At 36.8% G+C, this 21,520-nt stretch overlaps 1 protein-coding gene across 4 annotated transcripts in view; it reads left to right on the top strand.

Moving 5' to 3' along the window:
* The first annotated feature begins 4,150 nt into the window (after window positions 1–4,150).
* The window catches only part of LOC135104487 (uncharacterized), a 32,524-nt gene continuing 15,154 nt past the window's right edge, over window positions 4,151–21,520 (top strand). Inside the window, exons 1-6 of one of the 4 annotated variants that reach the window (XM_064012019.1) lie at window positions 4,153–4,431; window positions 5,330–5,549; window positions 8,483–8,668; window positions 9,232–9,503; window positions 11,211–12,043; window positions 12,384–12,483. In XM_064012019.1, the coding sequence (XP_063868089.1) occupies window positions 5,435–5,549; window positions 8,483–8,668; window positions 9,232–9,503; window positions 11,211–12,043; window positions 12,384–12,483 (1,506 nt within the window). In that variant the 5' untranslated portion in view covers window positions 4,153–4,431; window positions 5,330–5,434. Of the gene's footprint in view, window positions 4,432–5,329; window positions 5,550–5,594; window positions 5,811–8,482; window positions 8,669–9,231; window positions 9,504–11,210; window positions 12,044–12,383; window positions 12,484–21,520 lie in introns of those variants that run through there. The other 3 variants (XM_064012020.1, XM_064012021.1, XM_064012023.1) reach the window with 3 other exon arrangements.

Consider the following 21,520-nt stretch of genomic DNA (forward strand, 5'->3'; position numbering starts at 1 on the left):
GAACAGCAAATCGACCCCTGCACTCGCCTTACCTAACCTCATGGACAGTCTTCATCTCGATTATTGTTCTGTGATTGTTCTCAGCTGCTATATCAAGTGTCATGAAATATTTATAATCGTAACATGTAATACAATTAAGCGTTTTCCTCCCAGATATTGATCCTTGTGAGTAATCGTTAGTTTTTGATGAAAGTATTCACAGGATATTGTTCATCAGTAAGGCAACAAGAGCGGCAGCCACGGCTGGGGTCCTGCCTGCCTGACGCTCGCGGCATCTTGACAGCCCACCAGCTTCCTTTATACCAGATTGACATTACGGTACCGTGTCTTTTTTTTTTTTTTTTCGGTTCTCACTCAAACAGGAAACGATGTAGCCATTACCGTATGCAACAGACACACCATAGTTTTTTTTTTTTTTTTTTTTTTTTTTACAAGGTGCCGGCATTCTTGAACTCAGTAATGAGATGCACGCGCTGCTTTAGTGTCGTAATGACAGCGATGGCTGTTGTGGATGACTTCATTATTTCATTCACCACAGTATCTTCGGCTTGTTAGTTGTATAACATTAATTTCTATGATATCCATTTTTTTTTTATTTTTACTTTTTTTTTAATTCTGTAATAGCAGAATTTCGAGGCAAGGATAAATTATATTTATTACCTGGCTACGTATGCATCTACATCTCTTAGGGAAAAAATGTTCGTATAATTTTAGTTTTTCCTGTCCTTCAGTCTCGATCCAGGAAAAAAAAAAAATCATCCCATTACTGCGCATTTTCCTGTCCTTCACCCTCAGCCCAGCCCATTGAGCAACGCTGACTGCTTGAGGCCCTCGTTGTGATTCAGGCACGAGCCCCTACAGTCTCCAAACGCTCATTCATGTACTTAATCAGTAAAGAAAAAAAAAAGTACATCAGAATAACGTTCTTCCAAATTGGCGGTTTTCTTGTGTTGTTAAAGTAGTCGTTTCAACCTTATCCATTCATTTTCCCTGGAGAGAGGTGGTGTCATTATATGACGCAATTATGAGTACTACCTGATGTGGAGCTCAACTATCCACCTTCCAGCCTTCGAAAAGCACAGAAAATCACAAGTCCTCAAGCTAACGCTGTAACGTTACAACATACAACATACTTGTGTCAGTTACTCACTAGGGAGTGGCTGACAGAGGTGTGAAAAGGAGAAGGAGGTCGGTGGGTTGGGGAGAGTGTGTTAGTGGGGCCTGTTTGTTTACCCTTGCAATTGTCACACGCTCACGATGCCCAAGTCAACAAGTCTTTCTCTGGAAGAAAGTGTATGATGATGAGAAAGTCTATGTGTGATCCGGGTCGTTCTTCTCTCGCGTTTATTTGTGTATTTATTTATTTTATACCACTTTCACGTATATTGCATATACTAGGGAGGGATAGGAGTGTTGAGATGTCCTTCATATACGAGTATATATATATATATATATATATATATATATATATATATATATATATATATATATATATATATATGAATTACCAGGTAATTCATTATACGGAACAAATATTTGGCATAGTTGTTGCAGTTGTTGTTATTGTTGTTCTCTAACTCAACAAAATACTGTTAAGAGAAAAGATAAATAAAATTACTGTGGGGGATTTTCCTTATATATATATATATATATATATATATATATATATATATATATATATATATATATATATATATATATATATATATATATATATATATGTAGATAGATAGACAGATACATACTAGCAGAATTACCCGACGTTCCCCGGGTAAAATGTGGTTCTCCATTGCACGGTTTATTATCTTAAGTTAGTCGTTTGTTCGGCAAAGCTATTAACCAAACAAAGGTTACTTTATAATGAACGTGAAATATACGTCCGTTTACTGCTGTACATGTTCTCTGTCGGTAGCCATTAAGAATGTTTCCCCTGAATTAACTCTTTAGGACATACAATTCATAGATTTCTTTTGGAACCTGTTGTCTCAGCATTTTTAAGAGCTGCAAAGTAAATATTTTCCCCTCTGGCTGGATTTGATGAAACAAAAATCCAGGCTAACAATGAATGTTTGGCGCCAACATCAAAAATGGGTTACGGTACACCTGGCGCCTCCATAGATTTGGCAGAATAATCTAACGGTTTTGGGTTGGAAGTAGTTAAGACATAGCCTATGTCACTCCCCGCTTCAAAGGGGACCCCCCCGTACCAAATTTCATCACAATCAGTTCAATGTTTTTTCCTTGAAAAGCTTACATACCCACACACAGACAGACAGACAGTGTGTTTTATTATATAAGATATTCATATTATTCATTTGTTTATTTTATTTATTTCTTAATTTTATTGTTTATTTATTTTTTTCATTTTTTTTTTCCTTTTGCAGCTGAATTAACGAGGACAAGATGGAGGACAAGGAAGCAAATAAAAACTTTTGTACATTATGTATGTATGTACTTTAGTACTACGGAGACCAAGGTTTGACCTGCTTGACGTAGCTGACCCGCGGCTTTATTCACCGAACGGGCCTGTGTGAAAAAGAAGAGAAGGGATGGTTGTTCTGAGACAATTAAAGGATGTGGCACACACACACACACACACACACACACACACACACTCTCTCTCTCTCTCTCTCTCTCTCTCTCTCTCTCTCTCTCTCTCTCTCTCTCTCTCTCTCTCTCTCTCTCTCTCTTACTTTTTTGACAAGTTGTGTTGCATTGAGTCTACCAACACAACTTGTCCCCCAAAAAATAATTAATTAATTAAAAAAGATATATATATATATATATACGAGCTCGTATATATATATATATATATATATATATAGAGAGAGAGAGAGAGAGAGAGAGAGAGAGAGAGAGAGAGAGAGAGAGAGAGAGAGAGAGAGAGAGAGAGAGAGAGAGAGAGAGAGAGAGAGATTTTTTTTTGACAAGCTGTGTTGCATTGAGTCTACCACTATTTCGTTGTTTCGTGTGACTCCGTAATCTATAGTCCACTCGCCTTCTGTAACACTTGGTATTCTGCTCTGCAACTTTCTCTTATCTGGTACTTCCGCGTTGTAGGTAAAGAATATTCTTTGATTTTAATATTAACCTAATTATTAGGTCAGACTTTACAAGATACGTGACTTGATCGTGATTCATATGGAATGACTACCCCTTCACTGATCATATATAGGTTTACCAACAGGAAGAGGGAATGTCTAAGAGGAAGATGTGTCTTGCCGAACCACTGGTAAAGCATTTCCCTTGCTTGGATTTGCTCAACTACACGCAAATATAGTTCGAGCTTTGCTATCATCCCAGTACCCGCATACTCTTTCGAAAAAAAACAGAGTGCTTCATGTTTATCTAAAGCACTTCAGAGAGAGGGAGAGAGAGAGAGATTTCGAAATGCATACTACTCTTTTAAAATTTAATCGCCGCGTTATTGAGACATGACTGCAACATTAATGTAAGATGCTATTTTTTTCACATTTTAGTAACTAGAAAATGCATGACACGCCTGTTCTTTTTTTTTTTTTTACATGCAAGTGTGAGTTATGGATATTTCCATGGGCACATGTATTATTCAAATGTATGAATTGGCGCACTCATCGTATTATCGCTAAAATTGTTGACCAGTCGTGTACAATTATTGTTAACATTAAAATTTTTCAAGCTCTTTTAACAGTAATACAAGCAAAACCGTTTATTTTTGTATCAGATTTCAGTGAAAAGGATAACTCTAGTAAAGAATCAGTTTTGCCTTCCTTTCAATTGAATCTGAAGATATAGTTTGGTCAACGTGACTGTGTTTTCAAAATGCTATAGGCTCCCCTAAACCATTCTCTATGATACGGAGGCTTTATTTGGATGCATTTCTTTGATACATCGCCAGATTCTAAACTAATGTATTCTGTCTTGTTCCTATGAGGATCCAGTAACAACTAGAGACTAAGGCAGTGGTACGCAGCAGCGCTACGACAATCAGAGGAAGAACCTTAGCTATATAAGTACGTTTGGTGAGTTACCACGTAACTTCTCCTATCACCCGCTCTTATGGCGCCCTATCGCAAGAGTCCTCCGGAACCCTTTGTTTAGCGCGTTTTTCGCCACGGGAGCCCGGGAGCACGTTGGCTGCCCTCGTCTGACTCTTCCCTATGGAGCGCTGTTCGAATCAAGTCGGAACCGCCCCTCTCCAGCAGTCACGCGCGGAGCACAAGTGGCTTGCTTACAGATAGATAGATTACAGACACATTTTTGGTGCTAGTTCTGTTGCGTGCGTTGCTGGGCCAGGGGACGCGAGGCAAGACACCGTCATATTTACCGCTTCAATCTTCATTTCAAAGAATTTTGCAGAGGGATTTATTCTTTGCCTTCTTACTTTCATTATCTTTATCTTTATTTCATAGCAGACTACACGCCCTCCGATTTACGCATTGCGATATCATGGTAAGTAACACGGCCTATGTGTGCACTCAGAGACTGGAAAGATGCTGCTATTGTATTTTGTGTCGTCAAAAACGATTAAGCGATGGAACGGTAAACTTCTTTTGTTATCTTATTCCTACAGTGAAACATGACATGGTTTGTCTTGGCTTTTAAGGGAACCTTTGGGGAAATCTCAGCCTGCTACGTAAGTGGATCGGTTAATGCATGAGCAAACTGTAATGAGAACATACGAGTATATAATATTAAAGTAAACTTCAAACATGTTCCACTACCTCAGTAAGGGGGTTGTAAAAGTTATTTACAAAATCAATATCCTGAAACATTTATAGCATATACACTAAAATTAATAGTTCTTTGCTTATAGAGTTAAATGTGAAGACACGCACCGAATTACCAGTCATGAAGCTAATATGTTGTTACGTCCGTGACAGATGAAAGCGAGGCAGCTAGCTTTCTTGACTATTTGGTGAACCAAGTGCTCACGGCCTGGGGAGTCGTAATTTATGATTATCATTTGACATTAAAAATTAAGGTTGTACTTGCTTCGGCGGTACTTATACTAAAAACTGGAACATGTTTTCCATCCGGTATTTTGATCAGTACAGATTAAAGGGCATGCCATGCAGCTTTCCATTTTTATACGCAAGTGCCTATGTATGATAACGAGCTATATAGTTTATCGATGCCAAAGTTAGCTTAGGCTCTGTCCATGTTGATGGAATAATGAAATGTGGTTGTTGTACTTTTCAATACGTATAGTTTATTACACTTAAGAAATAGCATTTCGAGCTGCAATAAGCTGCATGTTGCATCTCATCCACATTGCTACTATTATAATAACATATAATGTATCAAGATATATTATTTTGACATTTTGATATGTTGGCATCCCTGCAAGGAAAGATAGTGCAACAGTTGGCAGACGTGGGGCAGCAAAGCAGTGAGGGTGTTGGTGCCAAGCTGGGAGGGTGTCTGTAGCAGATGGCCGAAACAGGTGTCAAACATGGCCCGCGCTATTGAAAATATTCAGGAGGTGAAGTACGTGTACGACTTACCCTACACCGTCAGGAAGCAGCTGTGCTCCATCCTGGACGTGAACGATGCTTGGGAGGAGCTGGGTAGGTGGGGCAACAGTGGGCTGCCTTGTGTGTGTGTGCACTTGATGGGAGAGGGGGAGAGGGGCGCTGCGCCACTCCCTGGGCTGTGACACTGGGCATATGATGTGTAATAGTGGCAATGATGATACTCCTAGGTGTGTGCGGAGGTTGTGTCCCATGTGGTGTGTGGTTAGAACGAGGCCAGGAAAAAATAATAATAGTAACTATTAACGCTGGGCCGTAATCGGCTTTGAAAATGTAATGGTGAATTTTGTTTGTAAGGTGAGTAATACCACTTCATAATTACAAATTTTAACCACACAGTATAGTACAGTACAGGCCAGCAAATTACAGCTGTATGAAATTTCACCGTAAACAGGGTTCATACAGTCCCATTGCAGTTTGCTTACATCAGGTACCAACGTGAGTAATGAGCGAGGAAAGGGATATTCCTGACCCAGTTTCCTCTTGGTAGCATTGTGTTGTTGTTGTTGTTTTTTTTTAACTTTCCTCACTACTTACCTCAGTGTGTAATGTAGTGTCTTTTTGGCTTTATTATGGGCAAGAATAAGACATTGTCTTTTCACAATATTACAAGTTATCATTTTGTTTATAATCAGAGAGACACGCAACAAGGAAAATTATTAAAGTAATGGGTACTAGTGAGTAGTCTGGAAATGGGCTGGGGGGAAATATTTTTGTGGTGTCAGAGGTGTGGACATGCCACATACCAAGATTAGCCCAGGGAAAGCCAGAAAAAATATAGTTTGTTGCCAACAAGAGACAGAATCAAAATTTTCATTTGTCAGCAAGGCAGGTAGAGTGGGCACCACTAACTGAAAAATTAGTGTCACTAATCAGTAATTTGCTAACTGTAACGTTAGCTTTGCTAATGCTAAACTGGTGAAATTAGTAGAAGCTAACATGATCTAACTTATTTATATTATGAATTTACCCTTGGTATGACATTTGGCCTTTAAACCCTTAAAACATATCCAGAGCTGAAATTTTATTATCTTGTAGTTCAAATATATGTAGATTTCTCAAAAAAGTTATTCTATGCCAAGATAAAATAATGACTAAAGTAAACACAACAGTAGTAAATAAATAATTCAACAAATAAAATTGAATATGCTATATGCTTTATTTTTGCTTTATGCAATGTTAGTGAAAATCTGTATGCATTGTATTATTGGACTTTAAGTTACAAGATGCAGAATTATATGTAATGGAAGCTGTTTGGTCTGCTGATAATTTCTTTTGTTAGCAAAAGCACCATTCAGCTAACGGAAAAAGTTAGCTCTATTAATTACTGGTTAGTGAATTAGTGGAGCTATGCTCACCTCTGGGTAAAGGAACATGTGTATCTAGGCTTTCATGACAAAAGAAAATTCTGTTCTTGCTTTTTTTTTTTTTTTTTTTTTTTTTTTTTGTGTGTGTGTGTGTGTGTGTGTGTGTGTGTAAAATTGCAAGTAAGTTTTTTATGGAATTCTGAAAAAAAAAAAGAATGGAGGAAAGGAGTGAAAATTATAATTTATCAGCAAAAAATTAGTTGCACCCATACTGCATTTGCAGTGGTTAATGAAACAAAAAAAAAAAAAAGGGGGGGTTACCTTAAACTAGCAGAAAGTCATTAAGAGCAATTCTATGCATAAACTCTACATAATAAAGGATTCCAAGGAACTGAAAACAGTGTAAATATTATCCAATGAAGCATCATTCATTAGCTATATTTATGACCTTTATGTGTGCTTCACATGAAAAATCTTTATTTTGAAAATTAAAAAAATATGAATTTTTTTTTTATTATACATAGGGCTTTATTTTAATTAATTAACTATTTGATTTTTTTAAAGTTTTATTGATTACTTTATTGAGTACTGTACATGTAAATAGCCAAGGTCACAAAAATAAAAAAAAAATAACCTGCTTCATTGGTACCCATAGTACAAAGGTAGGTAACTTGGGTGATGTAACATCCTTAAGCAATTGTTAGGAACATTAATTACATTTTCCTTTTAATCACTAGCAAAATACTGCCATCATACAGAGGATGAGAGGGATTCTGCATCACTTTTGCCAAAATAATGTTCTCTTACTGCACTTCTCCCATGGAATGACATCAGTGCTGGAAGAAGTAACCTTGAGCTCACCATGGTGCATAAATTGAGAACATGTGACATTGGTTACTAATAAGATAGGAATGATGAAGAGATAAAGAAAAAGACTACATGTGCTTAAGATATGTTAGTAGAGGCTAAGAAGTACTTGAACAAGCAAAAAGAGGGAATGTTTGAATAATGGGATGTGGAGGCTCTTCTGCTATGGCCATCCTCCCTGGTTGATGGTCCTAGAGTAAGCAAGGTGTCAGAGATGAAGATACAAATTCGGTGTAATATGGTACAGTATATGTGGTTACTAAATAATTACAGAGGCAAAGAATAAAAACACTCATAAAAACTTTATTATGTATTACATCCCTATGTTATATAGTCACATATTCATATTATGTATTACATCCCTATGTTATATAGTCACATATTCATGTTGGTGGAATTTCAAATTTATGAGAATATTTATAAAAAAAGTCACATTCACATATTAAAATTAATTATGATCAGATGATTTAGATAATTTTACTGAAAACAACTCTGGTACTTAAAAAGAGTGAAAAAATAGTGTGGTGCATAGGGGTAGAAGGGATAATAAAACTAAGTAAGGAAAGTGAGTTTTCATAAGAGGTGAGACACCAGTAATACAGAAAGAGATAAGCTACCTGTGTATTACCAAGAGCTCACACTCTCATCATAATAGTTCTTTAAGAAAAATAAATGCTATAAGAAGTTTCCAATGAAAATACAACATAGTCAGCCCAAGTAAGATTATCTCAGAAATTGGATTACACATAGCATGATTAAGTAGTAAACTGTACTGGAAGCAATCTTTCATTACAGGAGGTACCCATTTACACCTCAGTTATTTTGAGCTGCAAGAGATCCGTCGAGCTGAGCGGAGTAATGAATCTCCCACCAACCGCCTGCTGCAGGTATGGGGACAACAGAATCACACAGTCAAGGAGCTTTTGCTCAACCTGTGGAAGATGCAACACTTTCAAGCCATGAGAGCACTCAAGTCTTGTGGTGAGTATTGTCTCTAGCATTCGTATTTTGTATTTAAATGTTGATAAATTATTAAATCTGATAATGACATTAATACATGTTGTGTAGTTTGTATGAATGTTTTATGTATAATTCACTGGAAAGTACACAAACAAGTTTTAAGATTAGTGAAATAATGTATCATTGTTAATGATTGGTGAGGCCATTTAAACATTTTATAGTATCTCTGGGGAAATGAATGACAAAATATTTCAGAATTGCATACAATCATGCACTTAATCCTTTGACCAGGACTGTGTGTTTATTTATTGATCCATCTGTTTTTTTTTTTACTTTAATAGTATTCATATACTTTAATTGACTACTTTTACTATACACAGTTGTTTGTTTGTGTGTGTTGTTGTTGCCTTTAGTTATTCCTTTTTTTTTTTTTTTTTTTTTGGGGGGGGGATTTGTACAAGTAGATTATCACCTCTTCAATGTGGAACCTTATCCCCTATTCAGTGTGAGGAAAAGGATTATGATGATGATATACCTCAGCTTTTTAAAAGAAAATACCAGCATCACTCACATAGCCATTACAGTTCCAGAGAAGTACCACACACTGTTCAGGGATGCTGATGACCACCTCACTGGTTTGCTTATGGACAGCAAAGAGAAGAAAGGAGTGGTAACTACAGAGCCAGAACAAGTAGCAATGACCTTGGGTCAACACACAGCATCCACAGCCCACGACACCTCTGTCAGACCCAGCATTACACCAGCAGCCTCAGCTGTGCCAGTACTCTACTCTCATGAGGCTGAACAAAAATCTTCATCATCCCTAAATCAAAATACATCTGATTATGTGCATTCTGTAAGCCTGTTGTTCTATTTCTGTTTTATACACACACACACACACATATATATATATATATATATATATATATATATATATATATATATATATATATATATATATATATATATATATATATATATATACACACACACACAACCAGTCATGGAAGATGTGACCTGTAAACAAACATAACAAAAAATGGGGGTATGGTTAGAAAATGTACTAAAAACTAAATCCTGTACTCACAAATTAAAATTTTGTCATTTCACCCATGCTCTTGATCACTTGTTAGAGTCTTTTAGGCATGGATCTAGCCAAGTTTGCTAAACAGTCCTTATCTAGGTCTTGCCAAAGCTTCATTATGCTTTCCTTCAGTGCAGTGGTGGATGTGGTCATTCGTCAAGTCTTGGGAGTTTCCAGGCTAATACAATATGGGAACATTAGCACTCATTAAGTACTCAGGTACCAATTTAGCTTTATGACAGGGGGCATCATTGTGCATAGATGTGGCTCCCTCATGTTTCTCAAAAATTGGTAATGTGCTCTTTTAATACCTCAAGATAATTACTGGCATGCATGGTTATGTTTTTTGGCAGGAAGTACAACCCCCCCCTGCACCCTCAGGACCACTAAACACATCCCCAGGTCATAACATAATCAGGGTGTTTCATGCTTCTCATTGTGAACTGTAAGGCAAACTTGTTGGACCACACTGGCTTCCTGACACGTGCACCTTTCACTCTTATGATACGAAAGGAACTTTCATCGCTAAACAACACCTTCATCCAGTCATTTTCTTCTCAGTGTTCATATTTCTTGGCAAACTACTTGTTTTTTCTTCATCTTGGATGATAGAAGTGGTTTTACTGCTGCCTGACAAAAAGGAAGACCCAGGTCCTTCTACAGCCTTTGTCACACAGTTTGCTGGCTCATGTATTTTAGCAGCTGAGAGTGCCTTTGGATTAATTATGGGGTCAAAATGAAGGGATTTTTTATCACTTCCCTCTTCAGCAGCAAATCAGTCCTCACACTTGTCTTAGAAGGTCCCAGACAGGGTTTTGGGGGTGGTACGATACCTGGTGGGAGCTCACAAGAGGCCACCAAGACACACAGGACAGTAGGTTTGTGGTGGCTAGTTCGCCTGCTAATTTCTTTAATTGGTGTATTTTCCTCTCTTAGGGTGAGTATCATAGCCCTTTCTTCTTTGCTTGTGGTTATCACACTGGTATCAAGTGCTCAGTAAAGGTATTGAGCAGGAATAACAGCTGGACACAAAATTAACAAGCCCATTGAAAAGAATGAATGCAAAAATCCTGCATCTGTGGGAATGAATTAAAAAATCCTGCTTCCACAGACTGAGGCAGGGGAGGGGTGTGGGAGGGGAAGGAACAGGTGGCTCAGGTTCCACGAGTTACAAGAAATTGATACAGATGATTTCTGGGGTTCTTTGCCCATGAGAGTTACGACCACCATACACCCTGATGTTTATGGTCAGGTTGCGTCTTTCATGATCGTGACTATATATATATATATATATATATATATATATATATATATATATATATATATATATATATATATATATATATATATATATTGTGATGCAAATATTTGTGAGCTAAGAAAAATTGTAATTTTTTTCCATTTAAATATTGTGAACAATAGTTTTTGACTTGTTGGAATAATGTATGCTTTTCAACTAATTATGATTCATCATTGTAGCACCAGAACTATAACATGGAGGGAGCCTGTGCCTTGGATCCCTCTCACTACCACAATCTTCAGACCATTGATGAGAAGCCTTCTAACCTCAACCACTGCTGTTCATCTAAAGTCCCAGTGTCCCTCTTGAATCCAACACATCACCACATTCCCTCAAATTATGCATCTACCAACCATCAGCCACCAGCTCAGAATACTACAGCCCTACTACATAATGCAGGAGGTGCTGTATCTAAGAAAACTGTTGGTTGTGTATCAACTGCAACCAAACCTGAGAAAATCATCACCCCTCATTCAGTAGTATCCGGTCCTAAGGAATCCTCCCGTCTGCCATCTGCAGCCGATCCTAACAAAGCTGTCTATCGTCTTCCATCTGCAGCCAACCCAAACAAAGCTATCTATCGTCTTCCAACTGCAGCCAACCCGAACAAACCTGTTTGTCTTCCAACTGCAGCCATCCCTAACAAAGAAATCTGTCGTCTTCCAACTGCAGCCAACCCAAACAAACCTGTTTATCTTCCAACTGCAGCCAGCCCTAACAAAGAAATCTATCATCTTCCAACTGCAGCCAACCCAAACAAAGCTATCTATCGTCTTCCAACTGCAGCCAACCCAAACAAACCTGTTTGTCTTCCAACTGCAACCAACCCTAACAAAGAAATCTATCATATTCCAACTGCAGCCAGCCCTAACAAAGAAATCTGTCGTCTTCCAACTGCAGCCAACCCAAACAAACCTGTTCATCTTCCATCTGCAACCAGCCATGAAAAAGCTCCTAATTTTCTTCTAAATGGTGCAGTTGAGAGAAAAATCAACAACAATGAAGGTCATGGGTAAGGTTTACTTTCATGAGTTTTTAATAGTTTGTACTAAGGACTGCAAGAAGATGGAAAATCTGCAAAGATTCTTTTTCAGGATTGTCAGCAAGTATATATATTGAAAGTAAAAATATGTATGGACAGGATCTCTGCCATGGCTATTCATAAAAGGAAGATTCCCAATATGGGAGCAAGGCATCAGAGATGTAAGTCATGAATAGTGACCTTTCCTTGCTGTTATATCAACCAGAAAACTGTATTAGCTGAAGGTTATGTGGGGAAAGTTAATGTAAATATTTACTTTAGCATTATACTTATTGATGCACTCTGTTGATGACCATTTTCTGTATTCCAGAACCTCCCAAGAAGTGTCCTGTGAGGACAACAACCATGAAGAACTGAAGAGCAAGTCCATTAAGATTCCATATGACCCTGACCAAGACTACTTAAATAAGGTAAAGGCCTGAGATGCCTAGTAAGAATGATAGATTAAGCTACCATAATTATGGTTATTTACTTACATCACCATAATTATGAACACCATTTTCATAGTCGTGTACATATATTGTTGTTAGTACTTTAGATCATACACTGTTTCATCTCAGTCTTCCTGTTCCTAGTGAATTAGTTCAGTTATTTACATTATACACTATTTTCTCACAATCTTGCTGTTCCTGATGAATTACAGTTCAGTTATTTGCATCGCCTGTTGCAATGTAAATAATGTAATAATGTAATGCAATGACAAAAAGTCTACTCAACTGAATAAAGTTTTAGTAATATGACCTTAATTAATGAAAATAATAGAACTACTTGAATAGCAGGTCAAAAAACACAGGGCCCATACATCACTTGTAGTAAAACTATACTCATTTTAATGACTTTGGTACCAAGGAAGCAAGGAAGATGAAATTGTTATTAGGTATTAGGTATCTTCAGTTACCCACAAGCCCTTTGAAACCCATCAGTTTCCAATGCATTCCCTCCACTCAGGTATCCTGGGAACCTTGGAAGTTCCTTGTGCTAAAATCTTTGAGGTGTTGGCTTTATCTGGAAAATGGGCAGGTACTGGGATAGGGTGAAAGACACTCAGCCATTTGTGGGTAGTGATGCGAACATCTTAAGTGAAACATACTGATTTGCATGTATTATTTTCAGTCATATTTGAAGCATACAGGATTATTTACATGCAAGTCATTAATGAAAACTTCTAAAAAGCATGTAGCATGAGTTGTTTTAGATGGAATGAGCATCAGCATTTGCATGTAGTGAGCATGGAACAGTCAGTCCTTCCATTGCTATGTGGCATTTTGGCAGGTCAGGTGTCTGAGTGACCTTGGTTTGGGCCACTACTTTAAGTATATAATTGTTTTTGGTAAAATGCCATAATGAAGTGTGAGATCATGACAAATACAACAATTGCTGGCTAAAATGCTCTGTAGAATGGCTTGTATTTGCACAGATAATGAAATAGGACAGGTCTTAGAAAGTGATACACAGGATTGATTGTGGCCTTAACAATGTGGATTCACTGAGGCTCTTGCCTCAGTGAGTGACCTGAGACCTGGATGCTGCCTACAATAAGTTTCTCATTGCTCTAGAATTACTAATACAAAAAAGTATCTCTTCAAATTATCATGGTTGTATCCTGTTAAAATAGACCAGGATAATAATTAGAAATATCTAAGTGATGGAATGTACCCAAAACATATACTTGGGTAAAAATGAGACATTCTTTGAAATTTCATTTCATTATTGCTATACCATCTACACATATACATCTACTCGATTTTGTGAATTATCAGACATCATTTTGATCCAACTTGCCCTAAACAGGTTAGGATATACCTATTACTGTCTGTCTCACCTTTATATATAACAACCATTAAACAGAAATAATAAAAATGCTTGCATATGTCTACCTGTCACAAAGAAGTAAAAAAATTAGTCCTATGTAATTACTTTTATTTAACTGATAACTGTCACAAAGTCCTACACATTAAAGTGGCATATACATATACATTGTCTTTTATCCAGAATTCTAAAAATCGGAATACTCTGAAATTCAGAAGTCAGTCCTGGCAATAAAGTGTTTTTTTATACCATATAGTTTATTGGTCTGCATATTTTCCTTTTAGTTTTTTAACACTTGCACTGCTGCTGCTACTGCACTTTTTTTTCATTCACATATTTATTTGCCACTTTGTGGTGCTTCGCTGCCTATACCATGCCGCAGTCAGTCCCACGATAGTTGCTAAGTCCACGTTTTACCTGCCCAATTGGGCTGTTTATGGTGAGAGTTGGCAGGCAAAAATGATAGTTTTTGGGCTGTTTTTTTGCATACAAAGTTGTGGCATATTAGGGCAATTAGCTTTGAATTTTTAAAATATTTGGTACATTAGCACCCAATAGTGATAATACTCAAAAAAGATTGTCACACATGTTAGGCTGTATGTGCGTATGCATGAGAGGCTGGGCTTGGTTGATGTGTATACGTGTTATGACTATCTACTGTCCTTTTTAAATTATTTAGTAAATATGTGTCAGTGTTATTATATTCTGTTGTTTTATATTCTTTTATTTGTGGTACACAGGAATAAGTGCTGGTATAGTTGCTGTTGAAAAGGCTATGCCTCTCCAGTGTTTCTCAGAGAATAACAGCACATGTTCTCATGTGCAAGACAATGTTTGTAAGGATTAAAGTATGCATGAGATTTGTGGTAACTTCTAAATCATAATACAGAGAGCTTATGATGAAGAAAGTATAAATAACAAATATTACGTATGCTTACGCAAATTACTAAGGGGGAAATAAGTAAGGTAGTTGTAAATACCATGTACAGAGGAAGATATGTTCCAAAATTTGGAAGATTCTGGAATTTTGAAAGTGTCTGGTCCCAATGGTTCCAGATAAAAGACCATGTGCATACTCTTAAGCATCATGGGCTAAAGGCTGCTGCTGTCTCTGTGAGGGATGCCTCATGAATTAACTGTGCAACAGTTTTCTCTTTGTCAGTAGGACACCCTGACTTTCAGCCTGTTCTTCAGTGATCAAGAGGGTGGAGCTCCAAAGGGCTTGGAATCTAGATGCCTCAAAAAACTGAAAAAGATACCTATTTAGTCTCTTTTTATGGGAAGTTATTATATTTCATGTGAAATGCTGATTGTTTTCCTATCATCAGTCTTCAGATAAGTGGAATGTATTGTGTGTTTTTTCCTTAATTTTCACAGATTTTATTGTTGCTTATCTGTTTGTTATTTCATTTGATTGAATTCATTGTTTATTTCTTCATTATTTTCTTAGTCTTAAGATTGAAATGTATTGTGTGCATTTTCTTCATTTATCACTAATTTCATAATGCTTTTCTGTCTGTAATGTGTTAGCCATTATGAACTTACAAATAAGAGCTTTTTCCAAGCTGATAGAAATTGGATGTAGATTTCATAAGACCAGTAAAACTTGCATAATATATGTTTGATCACAGTAGTGTATATTAGTTTTAGTTTATTCAGTACTTCCTCTTATTGAAAAAAAAACATGCCCTGAACAGGTAAAAATGTTATGTCTGTTTAATGATGCCAATATTTCAATGGCTTCTTACCATGTGGATGGAAATTGTAATAAGAGAGATGAAAGCAATGGTTGGTGGTGAAGTGAGAATATTTATAATTAGTAAGAAAAGGTGTTCAAGTGCAGAAAATGAGTGATGTACAAAACCTGGTAAATATGTTTGATAACTTGTCCAAAAGGCAAGATTTGAAGGTGAATAAACAAGAATGGGGTGATGGTGTTTGAAGAGAGGAAAGTGAAGTGCTTTATTTTGATTGCTTGGTCATGTAAGGTAACAGTCAAATATATTAAGGTATTGTTATATGAGGAACTGATGATATGAGATGTGTAAATTAGGGACTTTGTTCTTTGTATGGGTGCAAAAATCCGATGATATGAGCTTCAGTCTAAGGCGAGTAAAATTACAGTTTAAAATGCTTGCCTTCCTGCACCCTCCTACTAACACATCTGGGCTGTATGGTGATGTACAGTGATCCAGATGTACAGAGACGAATTTGTGAGTGCTGGAAGACAACCCCTACCTACCATTCTTTTCCCCTGCCAGTCCTCTTTTAAGATGAACTCAGTGTCTCTCAGACTCCCACCCTTATGGCCTTACTGCTTGTTATTATACTCATAATCTATTATCATTTTGCTTCCAAGTATATTTACAATACAGTACAAGTACAGTGTACAGTGCTTTATGTGACTGATTGCTTCTTGGATGTGTTACAGTGTTTTAGTGTTACTCCTGGCATGTTCTTTCATTCAATGTCTTTGGTGTGGTGGTGTGTGTGACCATGTGGTGTATAGATTGTGCCTTTTGCCTCTTAAGCAGCCAGTGAGTTCCATTGTGAGTCCTAGCAGTGAGTAAGCTAGAGTACCAATAATACTCACAAAAAAGGTAGAAATTGTTAAAAGGCACAAGAGAAGTGAGCACATGACCATCCCTGATGCAATAGTTATGTATTGATAAGTGATATGCATATTTTATATGTTTAGTTAATATGAAATCATGTTCTTTGTATACTGTTCTCTTTCAGGTTGCTGCATCGACAGTTCTATAACATTGATGCATTTGTTGCATTTGGTATCATACATTTTAGCTTGAAAAGTTACCTTTGACAAGGTTCACAAGCTAACTCCTTTTTTCCCATCAGTTATATGTTTCATTATGAGAATTTTCTATATGAGCAATTCAAATGAACCTAAATGCTTGTATCATCAGATCTTGTATGCCAAAATAATGTGAAATGAGGCTGAATGTAGGGAAAAAATTAAGGGGGATACTACATGCATTGGATCTTTGACTGAACTATGAGATCTGTTTAGATACACTTGGCTAGTGAATTCCTTGATCTGTTTCCTGGATTTCTGGTTTGCTGGAGTTCTTGACAGTTTCCCCATTCCCAGATAAAATCCCGGAGAAGTCTAGCATGATGCATGTTAATATCAAAGAGAGAGAGAGAGAGAGAGAGAGAGAGAGAGAGAGAGAGAGAGAGAGAGAGAGAGAGAGAGAGAGAGAATAATTAAACTCGGATGACTGCTATTATCTCCCCTGCCTCCACATTTTTTCTCTCTCTCTCTCTCTCTCTCTCTCTCTCTCTCTCTCTCTCTCTCTCTCTCTCTCTCTCTCTCTCTCTCTCTCTCTCTCTCTAGAATGGCAAAATTAACAATTATAGAGGCTGTGGTGAATTTTACACACACACACACACACACACACACACACACACACACACACACACACACACACACACACACACAGGAAAAAAGTAAAAAGAGACCTTCATGGAATTACAAAATGGGAGAAGTAATAATGAAAAGTAGTGAAGAAAAAGATTTGGGAGTAATCCAGGATACATTATCACCTGAAAGGCACATAAATGGAATATTCGGCTCTACATACAGCTTGTTAACAAACATTAGGGTGGTGTTTAACTATTTAGATAAAGAAATGATGAGAATTATAACAAGCATGATATGACTAAAATTGGAATAAGCAACAGTAGTTTGGGCTCCACATAAAAAAAGATATACGGAAAGTGGAAGGAATACAGAGAATGGTGACAAAGATGGTACCAGAATTGAAAGACTTAAGCTATGAAGAAAGACTTGAAGAGATGGGATTATCAACATTATAAGAGAGAAGAGAAAGAGGAGACCTGATAACAGTGTACAAATTAGTAAACAATATAAAAAGAATACAGAAATGACTTGGTACTACAGATGGAGGAGGGAGAGACGGATTAAGAAGCATGGGAAGAAAATAAAGAAGAGTGGATGTTCGAGCGACATCAAGAAATACAGCTTCCCATATCGAACTATTGAAATCAGGAATAATTTGAAGGAAGAGGTGGTTGTGGCAAACAGTGTACACATGCTTAAAGAGAAACTGGATAAATATGGTTATGGAGACAGGACTAAATGAGCTTTGGCTCATGCCCTGTACAATACAACTAGGTAAATACACACACACACAGGTTGGTGGAGTAATGATGTTGACAAGGAAAGAGCTACAAGTGAAAGAAGTATTTTTGGAGAAAGAAATAAGGAAATGATTGAAGTGAAGATAAAAACAGGCAGGAAATGGTTTAAGGACCTTTATTGTGGTATATGTCCTACCTAAGACAGGCTCATGGGATTTAGATGAAGATAATACTCTGTTGGAAGACACAAGAAGTTGTTTGGACAGAATAATGATTAAGAATGACAGGGTAGTACTGCTAGGAGATTTTAACTACAAAGAAGTTTGTTGGGAAGATTTGACAACCATGGGAAGGGTCACATCATGGGAATACAGACTCTTGACATTGGCAATGAAAACATCCAGTGGGTTAGAGAAAATACAAGATTCAGAGAAAATGAAGAACCATCAAGACTAGACTTAGTACTCGTATTTACAAAAGAACCAGAAATTGTTGATAATATAGAATACAAATGTCCAATAGGTAAAAGTGACCATGTGGTAATAGAACTAACCTTAAAAAAAAATTTAAAGAAGAATTAAGAAGAAACCATAGGATTGAAAGATTCAATTATAAGAAAGGAAAATTTGATCAGCTTAAGAAATACTTTGAAGAAACTGACTGGACTAAGTTTAAGGAAGTAAAGGGAGTGGAAATGAAATGGAATTTGTCAAAATATATAATGGAGGAGTGCAAAGATATATTCCAAAAGTAAGAGGAAGAGAAGTTGGACATAAGGACTGATTTAATAGGAGATGTGAAATATCAAAAAAAATAAAGAGATACTGCTTGGAAAAAATGGAAGAGAGAAAGAAGACAAAACTTGTGGGCAGAATATAAGCCAGAGAAACTAAAATGTTAAGATACAAAGAGAAGAACATAGAAAATATGAGTAAGATATAATAGATAAATGCAAAGACCAACCAAAACTGTTCTACAGATATCATCAATAAAGTATAACAAAAGGAAATAATTGAAAAATTTGAGGTGGATGGCAAAAAATATGAAGAGGTTGAGTATATGGTGGTGATGAGAGATGCCTTTCAGTCAGTCTTCATCAAAGAAAGTGAGTTTATAATACAAGAAAGTGAAGGAGCAGCAGTTAACTCTCTTGAAGAAATTAATGTAACTATCAATGAAATACAGGAAATGATGCAGAAGTTAGAAGTAGATAAAGCACAGGGACCAGATGGTATATCAAACTGGGTTTTAAAGGAATACAATAGTCAGCTGGCAGACAAAATAAATCATATTGTAGAGCATTCATTACATGAGAGCAAGGTACCAACTGACTGGAAAAAAGGCTGGTATTGTACCAATATTTAAAGGAGGGTGTAAAAAAGACCCTCAGAATTATAGACCAATATCATTAATATCAGAAGTGGCAAAAATATGTGAATGAATTGTGAAAGATAGATGGATGAAATTTTTGGAAGAAAATGGCATGATAACTGATAGACAATTAGGATTTCGTAGAGGGAGATCATGTACAACTAATTTGATTTGTTTTACTCAAGAATAGTTGACATAGTACAAAAGCAAGATGGGTGGGTAGACAGTATCTACCTGGATTTGAAAAAGGCTTTGACAGGATGCCACATACGAGACTCCTGTGGAAGATAAAGAACATTGGTGGAGTGAGAGGGGGACTTTTGAAGTGGATGAAAGACTTCCTAAACAATAGAGAAATGAGAACAGTTATTAGAGATTAAAAGCCCTTCTGACATCATCCTAATATATAAAGGAGGAAATATTGAGGATACCAACAACTACAGAGCATTATCCCTGACAAGTGTTGTACCCAAAGTTTGTGAATGGATAAGTGAAGATAGATGGACAAAACATCTGGAGGAGAACAGTGCACTGACTGGAAAACAGTTTGGGTTTTGGTAAGATAGGTCTTGCATAACAAGACAGTTTGGGTTTTGGCAAGGTAGGTCATGCACAACAAATCTGATATGCTTCTACTCAATAGTAATTGATATTATTCAAGCAAGGTACGATTGGGGTGACTGTATATATCTGGATTTGAAAAAAGCTTTTGATAAAGTGTCATATAAGAGGCTACTAAGAAAAACAGAAAACATTGGAGGAATGCAAGAAAGCCTGCTGAGATGTATGAAAGACTTTCTACAAGACAGGGAGATGAGTGATTAAGGAAAGTTATCAGTGGTGTGCCACAGGAGTTGGTGTTGGCCCCAATCATGTTTGCAGTATATATCAGTGATATGGATGAAGAAGTAAATACCTCTTTGAGCTTGTTTGTGGATGATGCTGAATTGTTGAGAAAAGTGAGAAGGAAGATTGTGCAATGTTGCAACTGGACCTAGACAATATGGGAATGGAGTCTTTTAGATAGGAAATAGAATTTAACATCAAGAAATGTAGTGAGGTGGCATTTGGAAAGAGTAAACTGTTTCAGGAAATTATAAATTGGGAAGTGTGACAGTACAGAAAACATCATCAGAAAAAGACCTGGGAATAATTATATATCAAAATCTGTCACTAGACAACCAAATACATAAAATCATAGGAGGAACATATAACCTGCTGAAAAACATAAAAGTGGTATTCACCCATATGAGTGAAGAAATGTTAAGAGAGTTCAGTGACAATGATATGGCCAAAATTGAAATATACAACAAAAGTGGGGTCACCAAGCACAAGAAAACTTGAGAGAATCCAATAGCAGTAACAAAACTGGCACCAAATCTGATAGAAATGTAATATGAGTAGAGGCTATCAAAATTAAACTTGGTAACACTAGAACAAGAAGAAAGAAAGGTGACCTGATTGTGATTTATACAGATATGGAATTGCTCAACAGAGAAGACATAATAGTGTGTGATATGAGACACAAGACATGGAAAGAAGGTAAAAAAGGACAACTATAGAAGAGATGTAAAAAAGTTTTCCACATAGTGTAAGAGAAATGTAGAATGAATTGAAATAGGAAGTGGTTCACATGAAGATGATAAGTGACTTCATGGTCAAATTAGATAATGATAAATATAGAAACAAGACAGGATGAGCATCATAGCTCCCTTCCAGTATGTTACAACTAGGTAAATACAACCTGGCAAATACACACACACACACACACACACACACAGCAGAGAGAGAGAGAGAGAGAGAAAGAGAGAGAGAGAGAGAGAGAGAGAGAGAGAGAGAGAGAGAGAGACCATGGTTTCTCTCTCTCTCTCTCTCTCTCTCTCTCTCTCTCTCTCTCTCTCTCTCTCTCTCTCTCTCTCTCTCTCTCTCTCTCTCAGGGATAGTAAACAGAGAGAGAAAAAAACATTATTTGTATCAAATAGTTTTTGATGTGTTATATCATATTGAGCAATAGAGAGCTAAAAGCCCTGGATAGCTAGCTAAAAGTTAGTTTAGAAATTGAGTAAAGCTGGCCTGTTACTCTCCACAAAATGTCTTATAATTCAAATTAGTTCTTTTCAGTCGCATCTTCATCTTGAGGAACTG

The sequence above is a fragment of the Scylla paramamosain genome, chromosome 10 (genome assembly GCF_035594125.1).
Source record: "Scylla paramamosain isolate STU-SP2022 chromosome 10, ASM3559412v1, whole genome shotgun sequence".
NCBI lineage: Eukaryota > Metazoa > Arthropoda > Malacostraca > Decapoda > Portunidae > Scylla > Scylla paramamosain.